This window comes from Glossina fuscipes, unplaced genomic scaffold, assembly GCF_014805625.2.
Source record: "Glossina fuscipes isolate IAEA_lab_2018 unplaced genomic scaffold, Yale_Gfus_2 28, whole genome shotgun sequence".
Taxonomy (NCBI): domain Eukaryota; kingdom Metazoa; phylum Arthropoda; class Insecta; order Diptera; family Glossinidae; genus Glossina; species Glossina fuscipes.
Window position 1 is genome coordinate 11,186,549 of NW_023998423.1, and position 26,797 is coordinate 11,213,345.

Genomic DNA, 26,797 nt, shown 5'->3' on the forward strand with positions numbered 1-26,797 from the left:
ATTCTGATATATATATATATATATATATATATATATATATGTATGTATGTATGCACATTCTGACGGAAGGCTTCTTCTTTATTCGGAAGTGGACAAATTTGCTTAGATTATTTTACCATTTAAGCTTTACTCGCTTCTGTTTCCGTCGGGTTAGCAGCTTTCGTTGCAGCGGCTGTTGCTGCGGCTGCTGCTGCTGCTTCAGCTTGACGTTTTTCTTCTTCCATTTCCATGCGTTCAACTTTACGTATCTTATTAAGTTTTTCTAACAACAACATAAAATAATTATAAATATTTTAAAAGTCTTGAAACAGCTGCACGTACTTGCAACTTTTAACATAATCGAAGCCCACCATATGGACCAGCCCCAGCCCACAAAACAAAAGAGAACGCAAAACAATTGCGCAGTCGCTACAATAATATTGATAATCAGTGATCCCACACGAGCCTTGGCGCTATCGAATTGCGAAAATCGCGGTATACCCACACAAATGCAAAAGAAACCGCTCAGCAGAGTACCTTAAAAAATTTCATGAATTTCTTTATAATAAGACACTTTTTCCGACTTTTGACAACTTGTAAAATATCAAATTTTTTGAAAGCTATAAACTTCTTACCCAATCCCGGTATTAAAACATTGCATATAGCACAAAACCAAGCTAAATATAAAGGTAATATCGGTATAGCGCCTTTCATTTTGGAATTATATTCTACCAAATCCACATGTAAACGATTACGTGTATCCTAAAAAATAATATCAGGATTGAAAAAGCCCTACTCCGCACCATATACTTTTCAAATATTTTACCTCTACTGGGGGTTGCTTAATACTGGCCCTGCGTCCTTCTCCAGCCGCTACTTTGCTTTTCCGACAACATAACAGAAAATTGCAAAACCGTTTACAGCAGCCCCTAGAACGAAAGAAGCGAGGTTTTAGATAGGATTTTGGGATTTTTCTTTTTCTTCGACTCACTCCTTTTGTTCCAATCCTTCTTGCGCATCTAATTCGGCTGGTTGTGCAGATACTCCACCTATTTCGGGATCCTGCCACGCTACTCCGCTTAACGAACTGCCTCGCAAATTACTCGTTTCACGTTTCTTACGACATGGTATACAAAAACAACATTTTTTTACTACAGTTTCGTCACCGGTTGTCGGATCGATTTTGTTCACCGAACGACAACAGAATATTTTGCTTAAACACAAACCGCATTTACTTTGCTTGGGTGGGACCATTGTAGGTGCGGGCCTTTGGCTACTATCGAACATATCTGGCGATTGTTTCTGACAACTTCTGCAACAATTCAATTTTTGCCAACAGCTTGTTTTTTTGTTCGTCTCTATATTTCTAGATTTCTCATTAATTACTTCCAAATTCGTAGTAGTGGCACTACTAGTGGCCGATAAAACCGGTTGTTGGTCGCCCTCATCTGCAGTAGGTGTTGAAGATGCCTTTTGGTCCCGTCGGCAACAGCGTGAGCAGTGTGATCGACGACATGGCATGCAAATTCGCGAACAGCAACGACAACAACCTTTTTGCGATTCGACGTCATCAACAATGGGATCGGATGCGCTTTTATTTTCTAAATATTCTTGACTATAAATTACGAATAAAGGAGAAAAACAATATAAAAATGTTATTACCCGCTTAAGTGTAGCCTAAGATCATTTTCATACAGACTATGTCTATCTTTGAGTTGGGCTAGATTTTTGAAAATTTACTGGAAATCCTGTAGACACTCTATGATGAGCGAGGTCATAGTCTCTGTATACGAGAAAAAAAAATTCAGATCCTCTTCTTACGGAGGTCACATTTTATTTTGGTGTTGTTCCCAGTTTATTTTTTGACAGACACAGATCAACGGATACATAGAAATTAAAATGAAACGTCAGCAAGACATTTTCTATTACTGTTAAGGAGATATTATAAGAAGCTGTGATATATTTTTTAAAATTTAGGGTTTGAACTATGGTGAGAAAACTTTATTTATTTTCGTATTTGACATATTTGCGGACCTAATTAGGGAGTATATGCTATAAATCAATCTTCCACGCTAACAAACAGTCGAAGGGGAAAACGCACCGATATATTTTACTATATCTTCACTCTATATGCTCTATACGAATATAAGATAGTTAAACTCAAACGTATGGATACCAATCTACCCATGGTCTAAAGCAAATGCAGGCTTTTCACGCTTTTCATTTAAGAAAATAATATAAAAACAATTATTCCTTTAATAATGTTTGTCTTTGCATTATAAATGAACCTTCAAAGGTCTTATTTACAATTTATGCATTGCTTTTGAATTGAATCACTTATGACAATAAACGTTAACAAATGTCAATAAGCCAGAGGTCATTTGCATACCAAAAACCTTGTAAAAAGTGACGTACCTATAGTATAATTTAATAAGAAGTGAGAAAGAGAGGGAGAGAAATAAATCACAGACTAATCAGTATATACAACGGAAGTCAGTCATATAGGCTATTTAAACTGTTATAATATTGAAGGAATTCTATATTATGTAACTTTGTTACTTGTAAATACAGGAAGGAAGATTTTCTTCACTTTAAGGCGACTCTTATATACCCAATAAACAAAACTTGCAACATATATCATTAGCCGATCGGCAATTTCTTTCTATACTGCTAAAGTTTATACATTATAACATATTAATTAGGCTCGGCATATTTATAGGCCGGGAACGTCCATTTTCGTACGTAATTCATGATCAGCAAAAAAAAAAAAAATAAAAAATACTATACATAAAAAGGTTCTGAACGACTGAAGGTCTGAAAGGCTCAACAGAGCACAAAGAGAGGGCGAATACTTTTAACTTGATCTAGAGATTCAAGCTGAGTAGAATATATAAATGCAAGTCTTAGGAGACCTATGTCTTGCGGGTGTTCCAAGCCGACAGAAGAAATGTTAATATACACCTTTCCTGCGTCGGCGAGAACAAAATGTTCTGCATATTTTTTCAATTCTATGCATGTAACTTGGTTGATCAATATATCAAGTTTCATGTCAATAGATTAAATTGAAAGATTGAGTTCACTTCCAAAGTTGCTCTACGCCCAACAACTACGACTTTCGGCCTCTTTGTTGGAAGATTTCCGACCACCTACATTCAAGTAACAAACCACAGATGGCCAGAGCGAGCAAACGTGTTCAAGTCGATTCAAAAATAACTCTCCCCGTTAAGTATGTCCTGGCGTTATAACTAGACCGACAAATCTTTTCTAATGCTTATAACGTGTAAGTCAACCGTATGCACTTCGGAAGCAATATCTGCTTACGAGGCCTTTTCTTTCAAATGCGTATGAATTCTCTTATCTGCGTAAAATATTTTTATGACCACGTTTGCTATAACCTGTAAGTTATTGAGATTAACCTTAGTATTTTCTTTTCTTTCTTATTTAAGTTTATTGGAAAATTACACCCAATCTGAGAAGATTTGTGTAAGCAAGTTCCCTGTTTCAATTTCTCTACTGTGAAAGTTCTAATAAAGGACAGAGGGACAAACAGAACCCTAGATTAATCATCAGAACACATGTGTATGTGAATTGGTTCTCTGAAATGACTTACAAACAAATTGTTGAATTTAGTTTATCCTCTTCATATAACGGGAGACATAATAAGAACCAAATAACAAAAGAGAAGTTAGCTAAATACTTATTTACAGACGTATATGTGCTGACTTGTAAAAGTGTAAGTGTACATGCCTTTAGGCAGGTGTAATTGAAAAGACCTCAACCTCTATCACTGTTTTTATATAAATTATTTCAAACAATAACAATAATGGACAATTAAAAAGGAAATCTAGTTTGCCAGCGGTTCAAACAAGGTGTCACGATAATAATCGTTAGATTGATTGTGCATACAATTGCATACATATATATATATACATCAAACGTATAATGTGCTAGTGGGTGTGGTCAAAAATCAAATTAAGCGAAGTGACGTGTATGCTAAGCTCCCGCTTATTATTGCAATAAAAGATGTTTGTTTGCATGTCTCGCAGGGTAAGTTATGAATGTTTTCTTTCTTTCTACCATTTCTCTGTTTATGAATGAAGGAAAATCATGAGTTTTAAACATTTCAAAATATTTCACTTGAATACTTGAATAATTGAACTAAATAATAAACGATCAAAACAATTTTGAGTCTAATATTGACGATAACGTTACTTAATCCCAAACATAAATGTATATGAGCTTGGATTGAATAGACAAAATATGAACGATGTTCATCGCTTGAAAGTCGAAAATCCGACATGTCATTGTATTATTTTGAGAGGATCGTAAAAAAAATTTTTAAAAATTCTTGCGGAAAATTACTGATATTTATTTGTCGACATTTTTACGAGATATGTGAAATTAATACAAGTATTGAAGAAGCTTGACAATGCGAAGCCTTTAGTCTTCACTGGGATTGTATGAATTTTTGAGCACTAATAACAACGAATTGCTGAATCATTTTGTATGGATTGTTTTTTTATGTTGAAACTACAGGTCACAGTTTTCGAGATATGTTGATGAAATATGGTAGACTGATGTGCGTTGGTCCAAGGTGGAAGACTATTGACAATGGATCGGATCTGATCACTTTCTCGATCACGTCACAGGTCTTATATTGAAAAGCCGTCACACGAATTAGTGCAATATGTATATTTAACGAGGGGGCTGTCTTGCTTTTATTTGTTTTTTTATTTGGAAAGAAAGTCAAAAGAATGGCAACCCTATTGCTTCCACTTGCCTAACAAATATCTTATGACAGACACTATTATTATTATAAATTTAGCCAGAGAATAAATCCTAAGACTAAAGTCTTAAAGCACTAAGCATCTAACGCTTTCGGTTTTATTAAAAACTCTACCACACTTGAGATTTGAGAACCCACAACCATTGAGCTCCTAGTCGAGACTCTTAGGTACTCGGCCACTCAGACGTTTTATGATAGATACTAATATCGTCTGTTTAGCGGGGCTTTAAGTTTTTAATGTTTTCTTAACGTATATATGACCAAGCTGTAAAAGTTGTGCACGTAAGATATTCATGAAAAAGCTTACTACGGATTGTTTATGAAAAACTGTGGGCTCAGTTATAGTTCCATATCGGAAATACAAATCTGGTCGATCCATTTCCTAAAAGAGCGTGTAAGCGGTGCTGCAATACTGCCTTTAAGCTACACGCAACTGTATAAAATATCACACTAAAGCCAAGAAAAGCTAGTTTCTTGGGGCTTTGAATAGCTGTAATAGGATCTGGCGTGTATTTTAAAAGTGAAAATGATGAAGTAAAGCAGAATAATGGGAAAAATGTGTAGTAAATGGTGGAAAATATATTGATTAATATAATATATGTCGTACTAATATTTCTCCACATATTCTTTTTCAAGTGAAAAAATAATCAGAATACATGCAAGCACCTAATAGTTCTGCGTCAAGAATTTGTTTGTTCCAGCCAAATGAAATTATCACTAAGGAGCGCTACTAACTATAATGAACACAATTGTGATAAAATATTATGGGGATATGACAAAGGTCTCGCTCAGGAAAGGGTTACAATTCTGAAGCGGATGTCGTATTCTCGCTGTGATCAGCAGCTGCTACTCTTTTCGATTAACATGGGTTTCAATAGTTGACTGATTGTTTGCACGAATGGTGCTTCGGTTCTCATTACGATACCCGAATACAGGTTCCTTTGGAGATAGTCGCAAAAGACAAGATCTTTTTTTCAAGATTGGATGTGAAAATAGCTTGGGAGGTAGGAAAATGTAGTAGCCAACGATAGACAATACTTCAGTAATCTGTTCATGCACTTTATTCTGAAATAAAAACATCTTTGACTACACAAAACCAACTGAACTAATTTATACTACCTTCGCAATTTTTTTAATGAGCTGATCTTTTCTCCTTCAAATCAAGCAAGCCGTTGCATGCGTTTGCCACAATGTAGGAAAAAATATAATTAACACTGCATGTGAATTGTGTATGAATATTGCGTGCACACGCACTTAGGCTTAAAAACGGGGATGGCCAACCTTTATAGGTATGCGATTAACGGCACCTAATAACAATAATCTATACAGTCTCACCTCGAAAAAAAACGCAAAGCTTCTCTATGCATTACTTTGACTCAACATGATTTATCAAATTTTATATACTATGAAGCAAATACGTGACCGAAACATGTACCTCCTCTTTGAACAATATTATTTTGATCATAAGGTAAAATTTAACAAATTTAAAGATTATAATACCATAAAATGTTTTTTTATGAGAACACAATGACTAAGATTAACTTAGGCTTGCTTTCTACAAGTTGACTTAATCTGCGGATGAATTGTTTCTGTATTATGCTTGTATTAAAAGCAGGACTAAATAAGTTAGAAAATTATATTCCACTTAAAAAAAGCGAGTTAAGCGTGAGAGCGTAAATTGGCGATGGACGTACCCGCTATTGATCTGATAATAATACATTTAAGTTTCAATTACATAAATCATCTGAAAATTTATCTTTATACCAACCGAAGAGAAGTTATTGGCTTTTTCAAACGTTTTAGGCTTGAACATATATCGAAATTACTATCTTTTATAGTTATGTAATTCGGTGGAAGTGCATAGGTTTAGTTGAATATTTTACTTAAAAGCCTAGGATTCCGTCTTCACCGCATGCAGAACAAAGAGTACTCGCCAGCATTGAATTCTCGGGGAAAACGAATGAAAAAGAATATTTTAAGATGGAAAGGCAATTCCGCGGCCAGGGGATTCAAACTAATTGCAAAAATTAGTACAAAGTTTATTGCAAGAAAAACTCCATACAACGTCTATAGTATCTATACCAAATTTCAAAATTTTAAACTCGTTTTATCGGAGCGCGATTCTTCAAAACGCCCAAGAGCATAACTCATTCGTTAGTTTCATTCGATCATTTTACAATATTTTTGTTATTATTATTGTGAGTAATTAAAACAGGAATTCAAAGACTTAAGCACTAGCATCTGAGACAGTCGACTTTATTAAAAACCCCAACGCACTTGAGAATTGGACCTATGACCATTGAGCTGTTAATCGACAACCTTAACATGTTCAGCCACTCAGGCATCTCTAGCGAAAGATGGAAAAGTTAACTTAAGTTCTATTCATTAACAAAAGATTGACCTTTTTGGATGAAAATTCAAGCTTTCTTATTTAGGTAGCCGTCATCATATCAAAAACAATATTCGTAAGGCCTCCTCGTGTTTCACTAGGGATAGGTATATAGATGGAGCTTTTTCCCTTTTTTTTAAGTACGAAATTCAACCAAGTGCACAACGTGCCACAGAGCCCTTTACGTTAAACATGCCCCGCGAGATTAACAACGATAGAAAGACTTTGTTTCACGTCTAAAAATGTATTCTTAGTACATACTGCGAAAGATCTTGATCCGCTGTTAAAAAAGTTTGGCGATGCCTGCTTTGTTTGTTACGATATAATTCATATGCTATCGTATACTTATAATGCCATGACATATAAGCAGCAGAAGACGAAAGTGAGTGGTGAGTATCTGCAATTCGGGAACGACTTTTTTACACAACTTTTTTACAACCTTTTTTAGTATTTTTTCTCATCTCCTTTTTAACTTAGTTCGAAGAATCTGCGCTTAGATATAGCTGAGATAAGAAATGAATAAATTAAAAATTGTCAATCAACATCAATTCAGGGATGTTTGATGAACATTACTTATGGGGAGCTACAAAAAATCTTAAACGACTAACCAGCTGAATTGTTCGTTTAAGAGACATGTTCAGAAATTGGTGCAAAATTGATGAGACTTTTCGGCCTAATAGTTTTTGTGAAATTTGAAATGATAAAGAAATGTTGAAGTTTCTGGGCGTACTATTCTCGATTATCAGTTCGATTTCAGGAATAATCATGATACCATTGAGCAATTTCGTCTTTGAAAGTAAAAATTATTGCGATGGTGTATTCCTTGATGTGAAAAAGGCCTTCGATGTAGTGAAGCATGAAGGGCTGCCTTTCATGCTTTGCTACTTAAATCCTATTAACAAAACGAACATTTCTCTGATAAAGTTGAAACTGACAGGCGCCATACAATGGGTGATATAAAAGATCTCCGCGATTTTTTGCCACTAGATGGTATGGACCCCTATATATCGAGCAACACTGACCTGATTGCCTCAAGCGAACATCTGCTTAAAAGGTGCCATTTTAGCTTACATTTTCTCTTAAGATAGTTTTCTAATTCTTTGCTCGTGTAAAAAGTTATATTAATTTGAAATTGAGTGAAACATCTGAAAAAATACGCTGTGATGCTTTTTTACTATAAAAAACAAAAAACATGCCGAAAAATTTTTGAAGTGTATGATGAGAATGCTTCGAGTGATCGAAGAGTGGTTTGTTCGGTTCCGTTCTGGAAATTTAGATGTCAAAGATGCACTTCGCTCTGTTCGGCCGGTCACTGAAAACGTCGACGAAGTTTTGCAACCGGTAGAGTAAGACGGACATGCAAGCTGTCGGGAAATAGGGGAGGCACTAAACGTCAACCACATGACAGTTTGGAATCATTTGAAAAAAGTAGGCTACAAAAAGAAGCCCAAAAGACGAACAAAAAACCGCAAAATCTTTTTATATCACCCATTAGATAAAATTGAAGGTGGGTTTCCCTAGGGAAATGTCCTAAGTTCAATACTTTATGCAATTTTCCTACAAACTACAAATTCATCTCAATAAAATTTCGACTCGGCTGAACAAAGGAAAAAACAAAATTAATGCTGAAGAGTTACGCTTATGCTAAATAAGGATTCTAGTCCTCCATTATTTTTGGATGAGAACAATATATCTATACACAACTGTGTAAAATATTTTGGCTAAGATATATGGCCAAAAGATCGACATGAAAAAATCATATTAAAGCTGAACGCCAGCCACTTGGCTTAAAAACTAGAAGACTCTATTGGTCAGAATCTCATCTTGATCTAAAAAATAAATATATTTTATACAAGAGTATCCTCCAATGTATTCGGACGTGCGCATACGACTTTAGGAACCAGTTTGTAACTCTAGTATTGAAACACTTCAAAGCGATTAATCTGAACCCCACCTTCTTCTGGCCGCTAACACCATTCACCATGACCTGGTGTTCTCAGCCATCAGAAATCTAATTCCCAGCATTCCCTCAAAATATGTTGTCAGCCTGAGTAATTAAGTAAATCCGTTAGTCTCGTTTAGACGAAGCGAAGATCAAAACAAAACTTGCTTCCATGTTTTGCTCTCAGCATAGCCTTTAAATGTCGAATAGAAAACAGGATTAATGCCCAAAATTCAACTTGTTTTCGAAATCAAAGTGTATTCCACTCCAAGAATATTAACAAACGATAGAAAGTAAAAGCTAACGAAAGCTGCAGGCCTAAGGCAACTTATACTTGAGTACCACATATCTCACCATAAAATCGCTACACACTTCGCACTTTTCTCCATAGTTTCTGCTTACAATTTGCGACGAAAATCAAATTTTCTTCCCCATCACTTTAATTATGTATTTATCTAGGAAAAGTAAATGTGTCTACATTGAGATTATATGCGATCTATAATCGTAAAGGACCGCTGCATTTTATGCACTTGAAAAAAGCATGTTTTCTAGTCAATATTCAAAACGCAGGTTAACGTAATTAGAGAAGAACGAAAAAATAGTAACTGAATAACCTTAATTTCCTACCTCACGGTGACATGGCTCTGACTAAGTTATCTTTTGTCCGAAGCGAAAATTAGCATTTGGAAAAGTCGTTCTGATCTGTTGAAAGCATTAAAGTAAACAATCAGGAATTTATGGAGAAATCGATCAAGCACTCGGATAGATGTATAGTAAGCAATAAGAAGGAAGCTCCCTGGACCATAATTTTTCGTAAGCAACAAATTCAATTAAAAAACAAGTAACGTACAAGTGTCCAGCAATTGAATGGAAATTGAAATAACTCTCTATCTGGCAATAGCAACGTCACATTAACCTTGACTGCTGTTAGCAGTAGAACTATCACATGGGTCTATTTGACCTTTTCATACTTATGAGTTTTTAAAACATAGTTACAAAGCATATAAAGTTCCAATATATTTATATGAATTTTATTTTATTAAGTAGAAAACAGCGACAACGATAATCACTCACTTCACTGCATATAATGCAAAATTTTCGGGGTAGTCATGGTCTGCAAGAACCCTCAACGATTAAAAAAAAGCTTTATATAGAAGTTCGTTAGTTTGTGAGGACTTTACACTTCCCGCAATAAGAAGCAGAGAGCACATGAGGAGGCTTTACAATGTCCAAATAATAGAAAAATAACAACAGATTCAATCGTTGAAAAAGTAACAGGGGCTTTAGTTTTTCCTCGGAACTGTTATACTACTAAAAGAAAGGACTGAAAGAATTGTTTGGCCTTTCTTTAGACTTCACTCGATTTTGTACCGAACGTAAGAGAAATTCAATTTCAACGAAGTGAACATAATTGAATGGTCTAATTTTTGGAATATTGACGGTATAAAACCCTTTTCTACCGTTATGGATCATTTTGGACTCATCGAATTAGTGCAATCGCTGCAATTATGAAAATTAAAACAGGTTCCTTACATTGGACATAAATGTTTCTTGATGAATTAACAATGAATGGGCGTGATTTTTGTGCGTGCACGCTCACAATATAGAAGAAAGTTAAGCAACCTCCCAACGTTTATCTTCATGTTCGGTCCAATGAGGGTGCTTTCGGTTTATTAATGTGACTAAAATTGATGATAAAATTTTAATTCCAATTTATTTCCAACTTTTCCCATTCATTTTAACATATCCTAGTATTTCATTGTCTTCATCCAATTAGAAATAGAATTGCAATTAGAAATAAATTGGCAATAAGTTGGAATTAAAAGTTTATCATTAATCCTAGACGTATTGGTAAACCAATCGAGATCGATTTTGAATTGAATATATTGATAGTTTCGATGAATGTCAGTAACAGATTTTCAGATATATCTTCAAGCAATCGAAGGTTTTATATGAGAAGATGACGAAAATGTCGACTATTTTTCTAGGGCGTCTCAGATTCTAACCTACCATTGGCGTGTGTACGCAGAAATCGCAATCGTCACCAAATGCTAAAGGGTATATTAAGTTTATCAGAACGTTTGCAACACTCAGAAAGAAGCTTTGGAGACCCCCCCAAAGGATGATTAGCATCAAATTCTGAACCGATTTAATCTTGTCGGTTTGCCCGGCTGTGTAATATCTGTTGTAATGAAGCTATCGACTTCAACTTTGGTGCAAACTCGATAGAAAGTTTTTGCATGTAAGTTCGCTTTGAAAATGACCCAAATCAGTTTAACGAACACATTTACAATACCACGTAAACTGAGAACACCTCTGCTTTTCAAAAGAAACAGAAAATTGGATGGATTTTTTCCCTTTGCTAACAAACTACAAAAAGTAACTCTACAAAACGTATATGCTATCAACGATGTTCTGTTACCTCTGCAAAAATGGGAAAAACCCCCCACACCTAGTTGAGTTTTTCTAACATTTTTATGTCAAAACCTTCATAACGCTTAGGACCAAGATTCAAGTAACGCTTAAGTATATACATTTTTGACCAATGTCAAATTCAAAACACATCTAATCATATCCGTCAGTTTCTCTGTCCATCTGTCCGTCTACCCAACTTTGCAGAATCTGTGTTAAGCATTGTCCCGTTCAAGATATCGCCTACAAATTCGACAAAGCATCAAACGACCCGCCCACAACGCTCACAAGCCTATGTGGCAAAAACTGAGAACATCTTTGCTTTCCGTGTTCACTCATAGACTTCAATAGACTTACGGTTTAAATTGCCACTTTTGTTATATAAAAAAAAGGAAAAATCTGCCACGTCCGCATAATGCTCTAGAGTACGAAAATTTAGTCTTTTCCTTTTTTTTGGTCCTTTTTCGGATAACGGTGATGTGTGCAAAAGATTCGATCGTAAGCGAATACAATTTTCTTATTCGTTTAAGCTCAGGTTCTTAATCGACCAAGGAATGTTTGTGTGAAATTTCAGCTTCTTGTCTTCAGTTTTCCGATATGTCGTAAAGCGGGCGATGTCGCAAAGATTATGGAACGAAATTACCCATGACGTTGGAAATACGCACACGGCGTAAAACGGCGGTAGTTCGATGGTCAAGAGCCCTTTTCTGAAAATTGAACTAAATTTTTACAATAAAACAACGCGGCAACTGAAGCGATTGCTTTTTCTGCACTCTATACCTCTACGCTAATATGACGGCAGCGGGAATGTTGTTTAGTGCTTGAATGCAATTAAAAATTGGAATTTCTTTTTTTTGGAATATTTACTTCAAACACACAAGTGTATCGCGTATAAATTTTTCATGTTTTTTAAGTAAACAATTTTTTTGAACATACACAAGAACGTTTTATCTTTGGCTACCTTTATATTTTCGTCTTTTCATATTGTTTTGTTTAAAGTAAAAATTTTTGTTTTTTTTTTTTTTTTTTTTTTAGTTCACTAACAGTTTTCTTTTATTCACGTGACCATAATGAGGTTTTCTTCACATTATTATTTTAAGATTTTGAATGAAATTTTGTTTTTATTTTAATTGTTAATTATATTAAATAAAAGAGGTAGTAATTATTTCAAAAATATTTAAACGAAGAGTGAGTGTTGTTTGATATTTTGCAACTTCACATGCCAACGGACAAACGCAATTTCATTGAAACCTGCGAATTTCTGACTTTACCAACCTTTACCTAAAAAAATTTATCGCATTTTCCTTTTAGAATTTATTTAATTTTTGTTTTTTTTTTGATTTGCTTTAGCTAATTTTTTACATTAATGTGTGGCGAAAACGTGTAAATAGTAAACACATTATTACAAATATTTCATTTAAAGAATACATTGCACACGACACTCTCACTCCCCATTGCTAAATCGTTTTAATAGCGTGAGTATGCGTTCGTAGAAAAAAAAATTGTAAACTTTCTCCTCAAGGTCAAATTTAGTAAGTTTTTAGGTAAACATTTCTTAAATAATTTTTAAATGAAAGCAAATTTTGAAAAGATAGTTTCAAAAAAAATATTTCGAAAAAATGTTGATTGAGCTTCTAAAGCTTTTCTCTGCCTTTTGATATGAAATCGTTTTGATATCAATCTCACTCAGTTCATGAAACATTATCGATACAAAGTTTCCAAAAACATATTTTCATGAATAAACATTTTCATTATTTATCTCAAAACAAAATCGGATTCCAGTATATCTAGGCAGATAAACACGAACCAAGGGCAATTTGAATCGCTCTGAAAAATAACATTTTGTGATGATATGTCGCTTGTGTCTTTTGACCATCGCTAATCTGCTAAGATGATATACACATCTTCGTCTACTCGTCTCGCAGTTAATCCAGCCACCATTTAATTAACGAATTCTTGGAATTGTAAAAATTGGAAAAAGACAAGTAATAATACCCGTCATCAGTAAAATCTATAGCGCCCCACGTTTATATATGTCGTTACAAAAACCTAATGAATGGAATAAAATTAATCTTTCACCTTTCAATTCACTAAAAAGTATTGTTATGCATCCAACACGTTGCGATGTCCACCATAATTTATTTGGAAATAACATGCTTAGCTTGCCGCCTTCTACTCTCCACATCTTTTCATTTGATGCCCATACCGAACGTATTATTAGGAAGAAATTAATTTTTCACGTCCTCGTGTCTCTAAATTTATTTCATAATTAATGCATTAATGCCTTTTTAGGCAGACATCAAATTTTGAGGAATGTACAAAGTAAATGAAGACAATTTCATGGTTCTTTCGTTCATAAATTGCGAGTAATGAACAAAAACCCACAAATTTTTGCTTAGCGAAACAGAGTTGCTTGCAGTTTACGCTTTGCTGTGGGCATGTGTTTTAACCAATATGGCCCATTTTCAATGCCAACCAGAAACTTTCGATACCTCTATCAAATTTTGAAGTCGATATCTTAACTTCTGCGACTAGGGTAGTGTCAGCAACACACGTTACGCAGAAGGACAGACGGACAGACATGGCTAAATCAATTCAGAACTTGACGCTGATTAAGAATGTATACACTTTTTAGAGTCTCTGAAGCTATCTTCTCGATAACTAATCGATATATATTAACATGTTTACACATAATTATATCCATATGTCCGCATGAGGTTTTTGGAAATATTTCTAGAAGCAATTATAAAATGAATTTTGAGAAAGATTTTAAATATATTTGCCAACTCATGTTCTGAGATATGTTAGTAGAGACTTGAGAGGAGAAGCTTAGACGATATTGGTTGCGCTATTTTCTTAAATCAATTATATAAGGCTTTCACTCGGTAGTTATATGCACTCTATAGGCATGGATATGAAACGAGTTTCAAATTTTCAATCTATTCCACTAATATACGCAAGTGTTGTCCGTTTTCGTATTGCACTTATATAATGAGGCGTCAGGGGTCTCATACGGTGCTTACGATTCTCTCCCCTCACTGGGTGGTAGATTGTTTGTCGTACATTTTTGGAAAATTCACATCCATGGAGATCACTATCTTCTTCCCTCAAGCCAGGTCAAGTTTGCAAACAGATCTAGCGCGCTAAAGAACTGCAACACATAAATCGTGGGTGATATTAGGCGGAAATTTGAAGCGAGCTTTCAGCAGTGACAACGAAAAATAAGCGCAGTTCGTCTGTACAACGATCAAAGAAATGTAACTAAAAGACCTTGTAAGAATTTGAATTGGCATCAATGTGTCCTCCCCCTGTGTTGCTCAATTTAAAAGTATTTTTATTCATTTCTTTCTCCTTTTGCCAACTAGCCAATCCCTATAAGCATTTCTTAGTGCGGTAGACCCGAAGTAATGGCCATCACCATTATTCGTATTAAAACAAGCATTAGTTTTTCTGATATAAGTGAAATGAACAAAAGTCATCGATGACCTGTTTACACATATTCGTAATAATCTACGACAAAACTACTTGCTGTAGAATTATTACGACTTCTACCTATTAAAACCCGTGAATGATTTCGCATTAGTCTTTATTTACCGTATTATAAGCTTGTTGAGTAATATCAGGTGGAGTTGTAAGCAATTTCCGTTTTTTCATTATACCCCGAACTTTTCTGATTTTCGCCAATTTCTCCAGTTGGCGGTTAACAGTGAAGGTATTCAACCTTTTCGTTATACTTTGCCATTAAAATGTTGTCGTCAAAGTCGAGAGAACGTGCGACCTTCTGTTCGTCTTTTAAGGTCGTATCTCTAGAAGAGACTCTTACGAACCAATTTCAAACAGCCCGATCAGTTCTCAGTCCTTCATCGTATACGTTGCATATTTTTTCATCCGTCCCCTTAGCGCTATGGCCTTGTTTAAATTCCCAAAGCATTACATGTCGAATAAGCATTTTTTGACTCTCCATTTGAGAGGTTAAGAAGAACTGTTGAACGTCACATGCACGACATAAAACAGTTGACGGAAGACTAACTGAATCATCATCTATAGAGCGAGGACGAAACTGCTTTGTTTCGATGACTTATGGTGGGTAAATTCGAACAATAGATTCTACCTACCTGCATCGGAAATTACTTATGATTCGACCCTATAATTCACTTTATTTCTTGTTATAATCGATGAAAAAAGAAGTAGTCATCGCGAAAAGAACAATTACCGACCGTGTTGGGGGCTATAGTATTGCAGCCTAACGGAAGGTTGCTTGCTGTAAATTTATTACACCACCTACCTGTAAGAAATTTATCAAAAATTTCTCATATTTCTTCCTCGTGATATGTTACTTGTTAATAAAATTGCAAAATGAAAAATGGAAAGAGAAGCTACACTTCTTCGTTCACCTCGTGTTTGATTTCGCAAAACGAAAGCATCTTATACATATATATTATTGAAATTTTCAAAAATGACCTGTCCTTCCTAAATGCTGTTAACATAGGCTAATTAGAATATATTGTTGTATATTAGAATTCATTACACATAATGTATTTAGCAAAAAAAGTATTAAGCCTTCAAAAGATCATATTCAATATTACTTTCGGTAAACTCATATCTACACTTGTGCAGGGGTGTAACAATTTTTTGCAGTTTACAAGCTCAATATTGCTTAGACATATCATAAGCTTCGTAATGGCTTTGAATCGCTTAAATGAAACATTTTCACTGAGTATCGCTGTTACCTATAATAGTACTTTTGAGCTGCTGCCAGCTCATACGGCAAATCAATGTGAAAAATCACTGAGTTTTTACGTTTATCATTCCTTCGCACCATTTTCTTGAGTTATTCGTCTTTTCTTTTTTTTTTTTGTTTTTTTTTTTTTGCAAAGAAAGCAAGCTTTGCTTTCACACACAATGTCGTTCAATATTTATTAAACTAAATATTCAATGCCGTGTATGTAAACTATTCCAAATTTTATGCAATTAATTTATTTTGAAATTCCACTTGAAAATATTTAAACATATACCACGCAGACATATATACACGTTATGGCGGAAATAATGGCACTCTCGCACTCGCTAAGATTAGTTAAATTAGTTTACTTTGAAAATTATTTAGCAAAATTTCTACAAATATTTATATGCCGATTATTCTTCTTTTGGATTTTTCATTAGTCACTTCATAGTATTACTGAATATTTAATTGTGTGGCGTTTCACGTGATGTCCAGTTTAAGACTGTTCAATGCGGTTGATATGATTCAACTCAATTTGTAACTAAACACATGAAAAGTTTGTAAAAATTTCTGATTTATATAAAAAAAAGAAGAAAAACAGTAGGTTGGTAGGTTATACCCAACACATAACTTTCCATATTTACATATTTAAATATTATATATATGAATGAATATACTAGCAAATATATACAAGTGCGGTTTCCATTGTTTACATTACGGTTATTTTAAAAAAGAAAATTCTCATATAACCACAAACTTTGTCAGTTGTGTTTTTTCTACAGCGTTTGTTGTTCTTACTGTATCAATAGTGTATATACTTTTAAACGGCCCATCAAGTCGAAGTTGAAAAATATCTTTTTGGAAAAAGTTTACATTACCGTGAAGGACATCATATATGCCATAAAACGGATTTCCTTTGGAGGAGGACGCTTTGCTTACTTTTAAGCATTGCCATCGTATTGTATGTATATATGTTTTAGCCGAAAATTTTAAGTAAATGCAAATATTTTTGGCATTATTACCAAAACTTATGTACTCAAAAACCAATAGGTCAAGATATTGCACATGTCAGTGGCTACAAGGTAATAAAGCATTGGTAACTTTAAAGAATGCATTCTTCTTAACTTCTGATATAAATTCTTAGAGTGACTAAAAGGGTTTAAAATTTCGTCTTTTAATGGTCTGTTAGATCTAGCATACTAGATTTAAGCACGTGATCTTAACTTTGATTGCAAAAGTTTTTCTTAAAGCTTCGCTTTGAATAAATTTTGTTCAAGTGACCGGCAAAAAAAACAAATTTTTTTCGTTTTAAGGCGAAAGGAACAGATCTGACGAATCAGTAATTCTATAATATTTGTGAATTATACTGTTGTTGTTCAGAAGGCACTTTTAAGTGTTTACAGCACTTTAGAACAGAGAAGATCTACTACGACCTGAAATCTTCGGTTTCTTTTTTTTTAGGCTTCTTTTACAATGGTGCAGTCGATTATACAAACACCATATTCGTCTTCAACCTAATTAATTTTAGCTTTCAACTATTTGTGTGTCCGTCCTTGTAGCGTGAAGGATTAAAACGTGTATACCAATCAGATAAGAGTTTCAAAAACGCTCTAAACTGTATATAGTCTGAAGCGGTATAACTATCTTCATCTGCCCGCCTGCTCATCTGTGCAATATCTGCGGCAAACGTTCTGCTGATCACAAAGACGAATATGACGACTTACATTTGGTTTGTTTGGAAAAACGGCCAAAGTCTACCATACAACACGAAACTAAAAACACCTTACTCTTCCCTAGCAAAACAAAAAAGTTTACCTAATAAACTGCAACAAATAGAATAAAAAAAATTAACTCCACGTAGTAAGCATGTAAATATGAAATGAGAATTTGTCAATAGACGAACCTAACAGCGGACGTAGCGGCCATACATTTTTGAAGTTGTGTGCTTTTATAGGTTGCACATCTAGCAACAACAAGCACTCATAACACCAACACATATCGCACCGCACATATATCTTTCGTAATGACGAAAATGTCCAGTTTTATGCCAAGTAAAGAGTAATCGTCGACAAGCGCCGGCGTATGTTATCCTAACTGGAGATGGAAGGTATATGCATTCTAAACATGTCAGACGTAGCAATTCATAGATAGATGCAGGCGCACCATCCAGATCCGTTACAAGATGGAATCGCTTTGGCAGAGAGACGTTGTGTATATTGTGGAACCAAAAGGGTTATGTCTAGTACCAGCTGTTAATATCTAGTGGAGCTACCATCAACAATTAGTGGAATATCGAGACGGTAACTTCCTAATATGCTGAACGTACTTAATTGGAAACAAGCCCTTGGCGTGGCATCACATACAAAGTGTCAGACAGGTGAAAAAATGTACAAATATTTCGGTTTCATATACATAGGGATGATGGTATATGCCCCGTATAGAAATGCAAAAAATCGGACCTGCCCGCCCAATGTTAAACATTGTCGAAATTTTATCTTTTCCAAACTCCTTTGTGAGAAAAGATGTTTCGCCAATGGCTAAACCCAACTTTCTTAACTCGTAATGGTGGCTGAAGGACAGATACGTCTAGAACGACTTCATGCTAAGATGAAATCATTATGTCGTCGCAAACGTTGTAGTTGGATCTATTCAGACATCGGAAGGCCTACTTTGAAATTGACGATCGATCCTTTTGCTCCCTCACTGGAGAAGGCGTAGACTATTCGAAAGTTTTAATACCAATTTTTTATGCCCGAAACTTTGCTATTTACTATCTTTTGCAAGCCGGAAAATTGTAAGATACGCGCTAAGAACAGCAGTATGATTAATTCAAAAGCTTTTTTATGCAACCAGCAATGGATTTTCTATTATCCAGGTTCCGATAATAAATGAATCATATAAAATAATACATAAACAAGAAAAAAGATTATATCTAGCTGTGCCCGAATCTTTTATACTCAAAGCCTACATCCTAAAAAAAGGGCTAAAGAAAACAAAACAAGTAAGAAAACTATATCCGACGGCGACTGAATCTTTTATTCTTATCGTCTACCGTAGGATTACTCGTAAAATAAATATGGAAACTTTTATCGTTATATATGTTGAAATCGGAGGTATTTTCAGTTTAAATTGTACTAACGGTACGCTTTTTGACTGACTTCCCCTATTCTCATAACAACTTGCCCGCAAGAATTTCCAATTTTTCTGTCCAATTTGATGCCGATATCTTAAAGATTGCAAAGGAGAGAAACTTTACTACAATCTATAAAGGCGGACAGACGGAAAGACGAACCTGATTGATCAAAAATATATGTACTTTATGCGCTCTATAAAGTTTCTAGCTGCATACCTCATCCTTTTTAAGAAAAACAATAAAATTTTAATTTGAGGTAGATGTGGCCGATCTCTTTCTATTATGTACATACACTACAAGATCATCCATAGAAGTTGCATCGAAATATTTATAGTTTTGCTTGTTTGTGAGCAATGAGCAAAAATTTTTTCCTCATGTACGTGTTAGTGCCAGCGTGTCTTTCGATCGATTTGGCTCGTTTTCAATACAACTTTGTCGGCGTTGTTGCAAATCTGAAGATAGCTTCATTTTTGCTTATCACTGATACTGCAAACGTGGACACAAGGAAACACTTCAATCGATTGAGAATACACATACCTTACGTGCTTCTGAAACTTCCTTGTACGTGTCGCAAACGCTATGACAATATAAATATACATCAACCCAACGGTGAGGGTATAAAATTATGTTGTTTGGTTAGTAAGTAGTATGCACATTGTATATTGCCTTTTGTATGTGGAAATATACCAAATCACTCAATAAGTCTCCGTTCTCTCAGTTCTCTCACACATATGTGGCAATGGTGTGTCAGATCGGAGGCTTATTGAGTGGGATTACAAACAGAAATTCCAATGCCAGTTTTTACTTATCCAACACAATATTTTGAAGTTTGTAATATTTTTTGGTTAAGCGATAGACCTAGAGAGCTATTGCAAAAGTTCAAAGAAATCAAAACGAGTTCCGCAAACTAACCTAGTAAGCGGAAATTAAAATAGTCTATCTGTTGTTTCTATATTTCTTGTTTTCTTTCTATTTGCTTTTCGCTGTAATGAGCATTTTAATGCTCCACCTAATAGGTGAACGCTTTTAAATGCTTCTAAGAACATTGTTAAAAAAAAAAAATTTTAATTCCCGATGTTTTGCGATATTTGCGTGGTTATATATCCAATTCTTTTCAGCTTCAGACCGACTCACAATTGCTTAACTAAGTTATGACATCTATCCTCTCTCTTTTTCTGCAAGTCCCCAACGGCAGGCATAAAATCTTACATAGTTTATATATAAACAACTGAGAAAATTAAATTTGCGTTGGCTGTGAGCATATCGGAGTTGTTCTTCAACAACGTTTAAGACACTCTAGGAAATGCTTATAGCACGGTTTACATCAGTACGTTTTATGATCAAAACTAACAGTGCCTTAATGACTGCGATAGTTTTTGTGGCCCAAGGACGTCTACTTTCAACCTCAAAAGAACTCTTTGGCTATCGACCACTGCTGCAGATGCAGTTTCGGCTCTCGACTGCGATTATTGACGATTTCCGCAACTAAAGAGACGTGACGAGCAGACGAATGAACGCCGGCGCTTGTAAAATAAACAATATATTTTACCTAGGTTAAGAATCTATTTAAAACATAACATCTCCGTTACGAATTTCGGATTTTATAAATAGGACCAAATTGGTCCATACTTTAATCGTGGAGATGAAAATATGCAGAGATAATAGAAAACGCACACAACTTGCTAAAGACTATTTTAATCTCTTTTGACCTTCCTGTTCGATAGGCTGACCTTCTTTGCCTCTCGAGTCGTTGTTATCCAATGGGAAAGTAAATTGATGCAAGGCTTTAAAAATAAAATAAAAAAATTTCAATGGCACTGGTGGTTCTTTTACGAAGGAGTTTTTTTTACTGATTTAGTCTCTTTAGTCCTAAATTTTATTTAAATCATCTTGACTTGTCTTTTCTAAGCTTTGAAGGTTCATTCTTTTAAAAAAACATTATTTTGTATCTTATTAATTGGCTCACCTTGCTCCACTGCCTGCTTGTGAGCCTCCTTGACCATCTGGTGATCTTCGCTTAACATCGTTTTCGAAATTCTTTGGACCCGTGCTAAATGATTTGTCCTCGATAGCCATTTGTCCCACTTCTACAGTAGATGTTGCACTATCACCTTTGGCTTCAACAAGGCCTTGATAAGTCTGAAAATTTTCGCTTTCACATTCAACACCACATATTAGTGATATGACACTTTCACTTACCCTATCATTAGCTGCTATTGCGGTCCTTGCCGCTGCGGCTCCATGATCAACCAAAGATCCATTACTTAAAGCCGAGTGCGTAGGTTCTTTTGTATCACCGTTTAAAATGGATACAGCAGCTTCAATAGGTTGCGAAGGCGGAGTCGGCGAGGTCTGATTTGGTAGTGATAGCATGCCTTCAGTATCCAATTTCTCCGCTGTTCCTTGCCTGGATACAGACATTCCTCCTGTCCCGGCTTGAGTCGGTTTGTTTTCCACGACCGTAGTAACGCTAGAAGTGGGCGAAATCATTCCGTTAGACGTTATACCCATGTCTTGTTCTAAGCTCTTAAGATTTGTAAGATTTTCGTTAATTGTTTTATGTATTTCATCTGTAGCCACAGTTACTGTTTTCTGCACGCTTTCTAGTGTCTTTTGAGATTTTTCTAAAATGGCAGCTGGTATGGTCGCCGTTCCTTCCAAGCCAGCTAAGTGCTGCTGGTCTAAAAGTTGTTTCAAAGGTGAAATGACTGGAAATAAAATTTTCAGTGTTGTTTTGGAATTTGCAAATTTTGCAAAGGCTTACCTCGACCATCTTCTGTACTAGAATTATGATCTACTATCTCCGTACCATGGGAATCTGTAACCACCTGTTTGCTTGGGTTGCCGTCAGAACGTTTCTTGTTAAGCATACTAAGTCTTGAACTTACGCGTATTAGAGAAGCTGCCGAAGGCTGACGTTTAAGGCTAGCTATAGCTGCCGCAGTCAAACCCACGGTTGAAGCTGCCCCTCTACTTTTTATTTTTTCTCCATCACTTGCTGTGATTATGGTGGTCCCAGCCAAGGCAGAAATACTTTCCGTTTTACCTTTTGTCTCTGCCAATATTGCTTGCTTCGTCGTCGCGGAAGCCTCTTTAACAATGGGTGTCTTTGCGTTTGTAAGTTTTCCTCCACCATTTTTAAGATGTACCTTTTTTCGTAAAGAAGATTTTTCCTTTTCAAGCCTATTTCCACTGGTTGAAGACTTCTTCAAATTTGTAGACTCCTTCTTAGAGAGATTTAAAAGTTTTTTTTTCCCCTCTACAGAAGTGACGCGTTTTACGTCTGATGTTAACTTGCGCTGAGAATTGGGCGTCTTTTTATTAATAGCATGTGGCTTACTAGACTTTGTCGAATTTAATCTCAAAGAAGATATTCTTCTTAGCCCCGTATCTAAGGCAGCCTTGGTTTTCGGTGGTGATTTACTTCGACTCAATTTTTTGCTAATTGGTATACGCGACTGAGAAGTCTTTCTCTCCTCTCGAGAGCGTGATTTACTTCTGCTACGTTTATAAACCTTTGTTCGCTTTGTAGTAGGACTAATAGATGTCCTCCTAGCGGCTAATCGTCTACCTAGTTTCGGGCTAAGAGAGACGGAAATCCTTCGTTTTCGAACCGTTTGCACAGGAGCTTTTCGACCAACATTAGGCGATACACTACCACCTCGTCTTATCGAAGTCAAACTTAGACGAGAATTTGAACGCGAATTGGCAATCTCTTTAGCTTGCTCCATACGCGATAAAGGTCTAGAGCCTGGTAAAGATAGAGGCCGCGTGGAAGCCCGCGATGTTGAACGAGACGGAGTTCTTGAATTGGCACGAGATGTGGTTCTCGATCCAACTCGAGAGACTGTTTTCGACCCGGTTTGAGATAACGTTCGCTCACTTGCTCGTGATAAGCGACCAGATAATGACAACGGGATAGAAATTTCTTTCAAAGGTGAACTAGATCGGGAAACTACTCGTGAACTTGGTTGTGAACTCATTCGGGAATTTGATCTAGAAGTCACTTGATTAGGAACGGGGATCTTTGATAATGAGTCTCTTCGGGAAGTAGAATCTGAGCCAGCGTCAATACTGTCTGCCCGTTGCGCTCTGGCTCGGCTGGGTGAAATGCTTCCGCTGTCCTTATTTGGTGTACCTAATATAGGCGACAATGTTGTCGGTTTAGCTACACGTGCGGTTCTACCCTTTGCTGTGCTTTTTGATGCAGCACCAGCTAAAGAACTTTTGCTTTTAAACGCGGGACTAGGTATTTGGAAAACTGATTTTCTCCTTTGTAGTTGAGAAGATTGCATGGTTTTATTGTTATTAACTAGAGAAGGCCGTCGAAAACTGAAATCCGATGTGGTAACCGTACTCAAGTTTGAACTTCTGCGATCAGAAGTTGTCACAGTAGAGCTTCTTCTAGATGGAGATGTTGAACTAGATCTGCGCCTAGTTTTACTAGGTAAGGGCGCAAGTGTAGGCTTTTGTCTACGTTCTATCCACATATCGTCTATACTTTCCCAATTTGAACGTAAAGGAATTTTGGAAAGACTTTCTTGATTATTGAAAACTTTCAACAAACCCTTTTGCTTACGCGTAGGATTAGGATTATGTTTTAAGGGGCGCGGTAAGGCTCCTGGAGGAATTACTGCTGTTTCAGGTCTTAAATATAAATCTGAACGACTAATGCGAGGGATAGACGATCGATATGGATCCGTAATAAGTGGGAGAGTTTCACAGCTTTTCATTTCCTCTCGATCCACTTTCGTTTCATCCACTATTGAAGGCAGTGATGAGTTACGTCGTTTCAACAGCTGAGGTGGCAGTGTATCTTGTGAAGAGGTAGTTAAGGATTCGCGATATTGCAGTATACCTTTCTGCGTTGGCAATTTGCTTGCATTATACTTCCCGGTCATATTAAATTGTACCGAAGGTCGTGAGGAATCATCTATATGAGTGAGTTGTGGAAACTTTATAGTATGAGATGACAACGACTTTTGTTGTAAATAACGTTTATTTAAAGGTGTTGATTCAATGCGACCTTTTTGCAATTGTGGACTTTGGGCTCTAGAAGATTGAGGAGATTTTTCACTCAAAATAGTGAACGAAGGTTTCTTATGAAATCGACCTTGTTCAATCCTAAAAAAAAAGAAAAGTTATAGTAAATTTAATACACATCATGAGATCTTGTTTTACCTGAAGTCTCCCCCCGTTGTTATAGAGTCTTTTAAAATCACAGGTGAGTTTTCATGTTTAAAACTTTGCGTTTCATCTATTGTTTCGGGTATATCTAGAGGTTTTGGCAGTAAGGATGGTGCTGATTCTCTTACAGGTGAGGAGACACTTGATCTTTCTGCCTCTACTTGAGGTATTACACTTTTCCGCCTTTGTTTGATATATTCTCTAGGCGATAAGACTATAGCTTCATTCAAGGAGGATAGGCTTCTAGTTTTATCCTTAATCTGTAGGTCTTCTAAATAAGCAGACGGTGCCTCCAATACCTGAGTATCTTGCATGAGACGTTCTTCACGCTCGCTACTAGAACCATTGGAATCATTAATCATGGCCGCTACTGGAGAGTCCGTAGGCATTTCAGCGCATTTAATGGACATAACGTTTTTAGAACTTGGCCGCAATTTAGGCATTTTGCAAAATTCCGGATAATCCAAAGTGGAAGAACGAAACCACTCACCACTTGAGAAAGAATCCTGAGAAAACTGTCGTGGCATAGGAATTTTAGAAGGCTTCTGACAGCTGCTGATAAACAATGTAAATGAGCTTGCATTCTTTTAGAAAGACTTTAAAGACTAACCTTAAACCTCCCACGTGGGCCTGAAAATCTGCAGATATATTCGAAACTCGACGGCTACCTTCAGTATGTCCTTTTGATGTTTTCATATTTTCATTTATATCAAAGGAAGAGGGTTTTAAGGTGTTATCGTAAGATGTGGATAAAGTAAGATTCGGAGACTGCTGTTTTTCGGAACTGGAGCCACCACCGGAGCTAGTGTTCGGTAAAATATGTATATCTGGTGGTTTTAAACGCGGTATGGCGGTTTGTTGTAGAGATGATGAAAATTTGCGATCTAAAGCTGAGGTATAAGGAACTTGTGAAAATAAACGTGACGGTGGATGGTCCTTCATAACAGGTTGATTAAGTAAATGATCCTCTTCTGAACTAAAATCTAAAGAAGTGCAACGTAAAAACGGAGGAGTCTGAAGAGCAGCACCAAAATAATCATCAGGCGGCGGCGGTGGTATAGGATCGCCGAATAAACTGCTATACGGATAATCTACCTCTATGTCAACATCTACTTCAGGCTCATGCGGAGGATGGAGGCCGGCTGACCGAGCATTATAAGTGAGTTGATGAGAAGAAGGAGCCATAATATGATAATTATAATCCAAAGGTATAATTGCGGGTGTTTCACGTTCACTATTTGAACAGGAAATCAATCGCCTCTGGGAGGTACTTGCAGTAACGGATGTTGACGTGGACAATGATGAAGAAGATGATGGTTTCATATTACAATTGTAACAGCTCTACAAAAGGAACTTTAACGGAAATAATCTGTAAGAGTAGAAAACGTAAGCATATAAAGGTTAGATATTCAAATCGTAATGAAGGGAAAAACCTTACCTCCCTTTTAGCCTACATGCCTATTGTTTTGTACGCTGGCTTTATACATGCCCCGAAAAATGTTTTAGTTACTTAGGCTGTTGACTGCCGGCTTTTCAAACTTCTACACATTTAGATGTTTATTGATTTATTAGGGCTGTGAGGTTGAGGTTAACACAGTTCAGTATATACTATCGCACTTAGACATACCTTGGGCTTGGGTAAAAGTCCTTCAGTAAGGTTGTCGCATTAGCATATCGGGGGTTACACAAATAGGATTGGTCAAGTATTCGGTTTTTCCCTTATACTGAAGGCTTACGTGACAACAACAACAACAACAACAACAACAACAACAATAGCTTAGATGGCATACATTTCTTCGTTGAAGTTGCGTGTCGTGACGTATCACGTCTTGTAAGCTTTTTCGCGTTTTGTTTTGTTTCCTTTTTCTCTTTCTTCTTTCGTAATATTTGTTTGAGTCTTTAATATGAATGCTTGTTGGTCAGTTCATTGGCTTTTGCTTTTCTAGTTCAAAAATGCACTTGAAAAGATTTGTTTGCAATTAAACGAAGAAATATTTACATTTAATGAAGCAAAAATATTGAAAATTACTTAAACAATTCAAAGATAATAATATAACGCGATTTAAAATAATATCTATATAAAAATTATGCAAAAATTTCACTCATAGACCTTCGCGAAATGAATTTTTCCTTTTTTAAATTTTTATACTTCACACACATTCGCAAACATTTACATTGTCGCACACCTTTACAGAGTCACACACATACACATGTCGTTAAACGTTGCATTAGGCCAGACATCCAAC

General features: G+C 35.9%; 1 protein-coding gene across 1 annotated transcript; it reads right to left on the reverse strand.

Moving 5' to 3' along the window:
- Positions 1-25,874, reverse strand: LOC119636345 (protein stum). The gene is made up of 10 exons (XM_038031653.1): positions 25,162-25,874; positions 24,546-25,106; positions 22,114-24,488; positions 21,564-22,054; positions 21,331-21,503; positions 971-1,594; positions 806-908; positions 615-741; positions 322-516; positions 1-262 (listed from the first exon to the last, which is right to left on the reverse strand). Exons 1-10 carry the CDS (start codon positions 25,872-25,874, stop codon positions 120-122), a joined length of 5,505 nt encoding a protein of 1,834 aa, XP_037887581.1. The 3' UTR covers positions 1-119.
- Positions 25,875-26,797: the final 923 nt, after the last annotated feature.

Bases quoted from the DNA above. Each gene is read 5' to 3' on its own strand.
- LOC119636345 (XM_038031653.1), bottom strand. From the start codon at position 25,874: ATGAAACCATCATCTTCTTCATCATTGTCCACGTCAACATCCGTTACT. The intron at 25,107-25,161 runs GTTAGTCTTTAA...ATTGTTTATCAG, and splicing joins GCCCACGTGGGAGGTTTAAG to CAGCTGTCAGAAGCCTTCTA. The intron at 21,504-21,563 runs GTAAGTGAAAGT...GAAAATTTTCAG, and splicing joins CAATAGCAGCTAATGATAGG to ACTTATCAAGGCCTTGTTGA.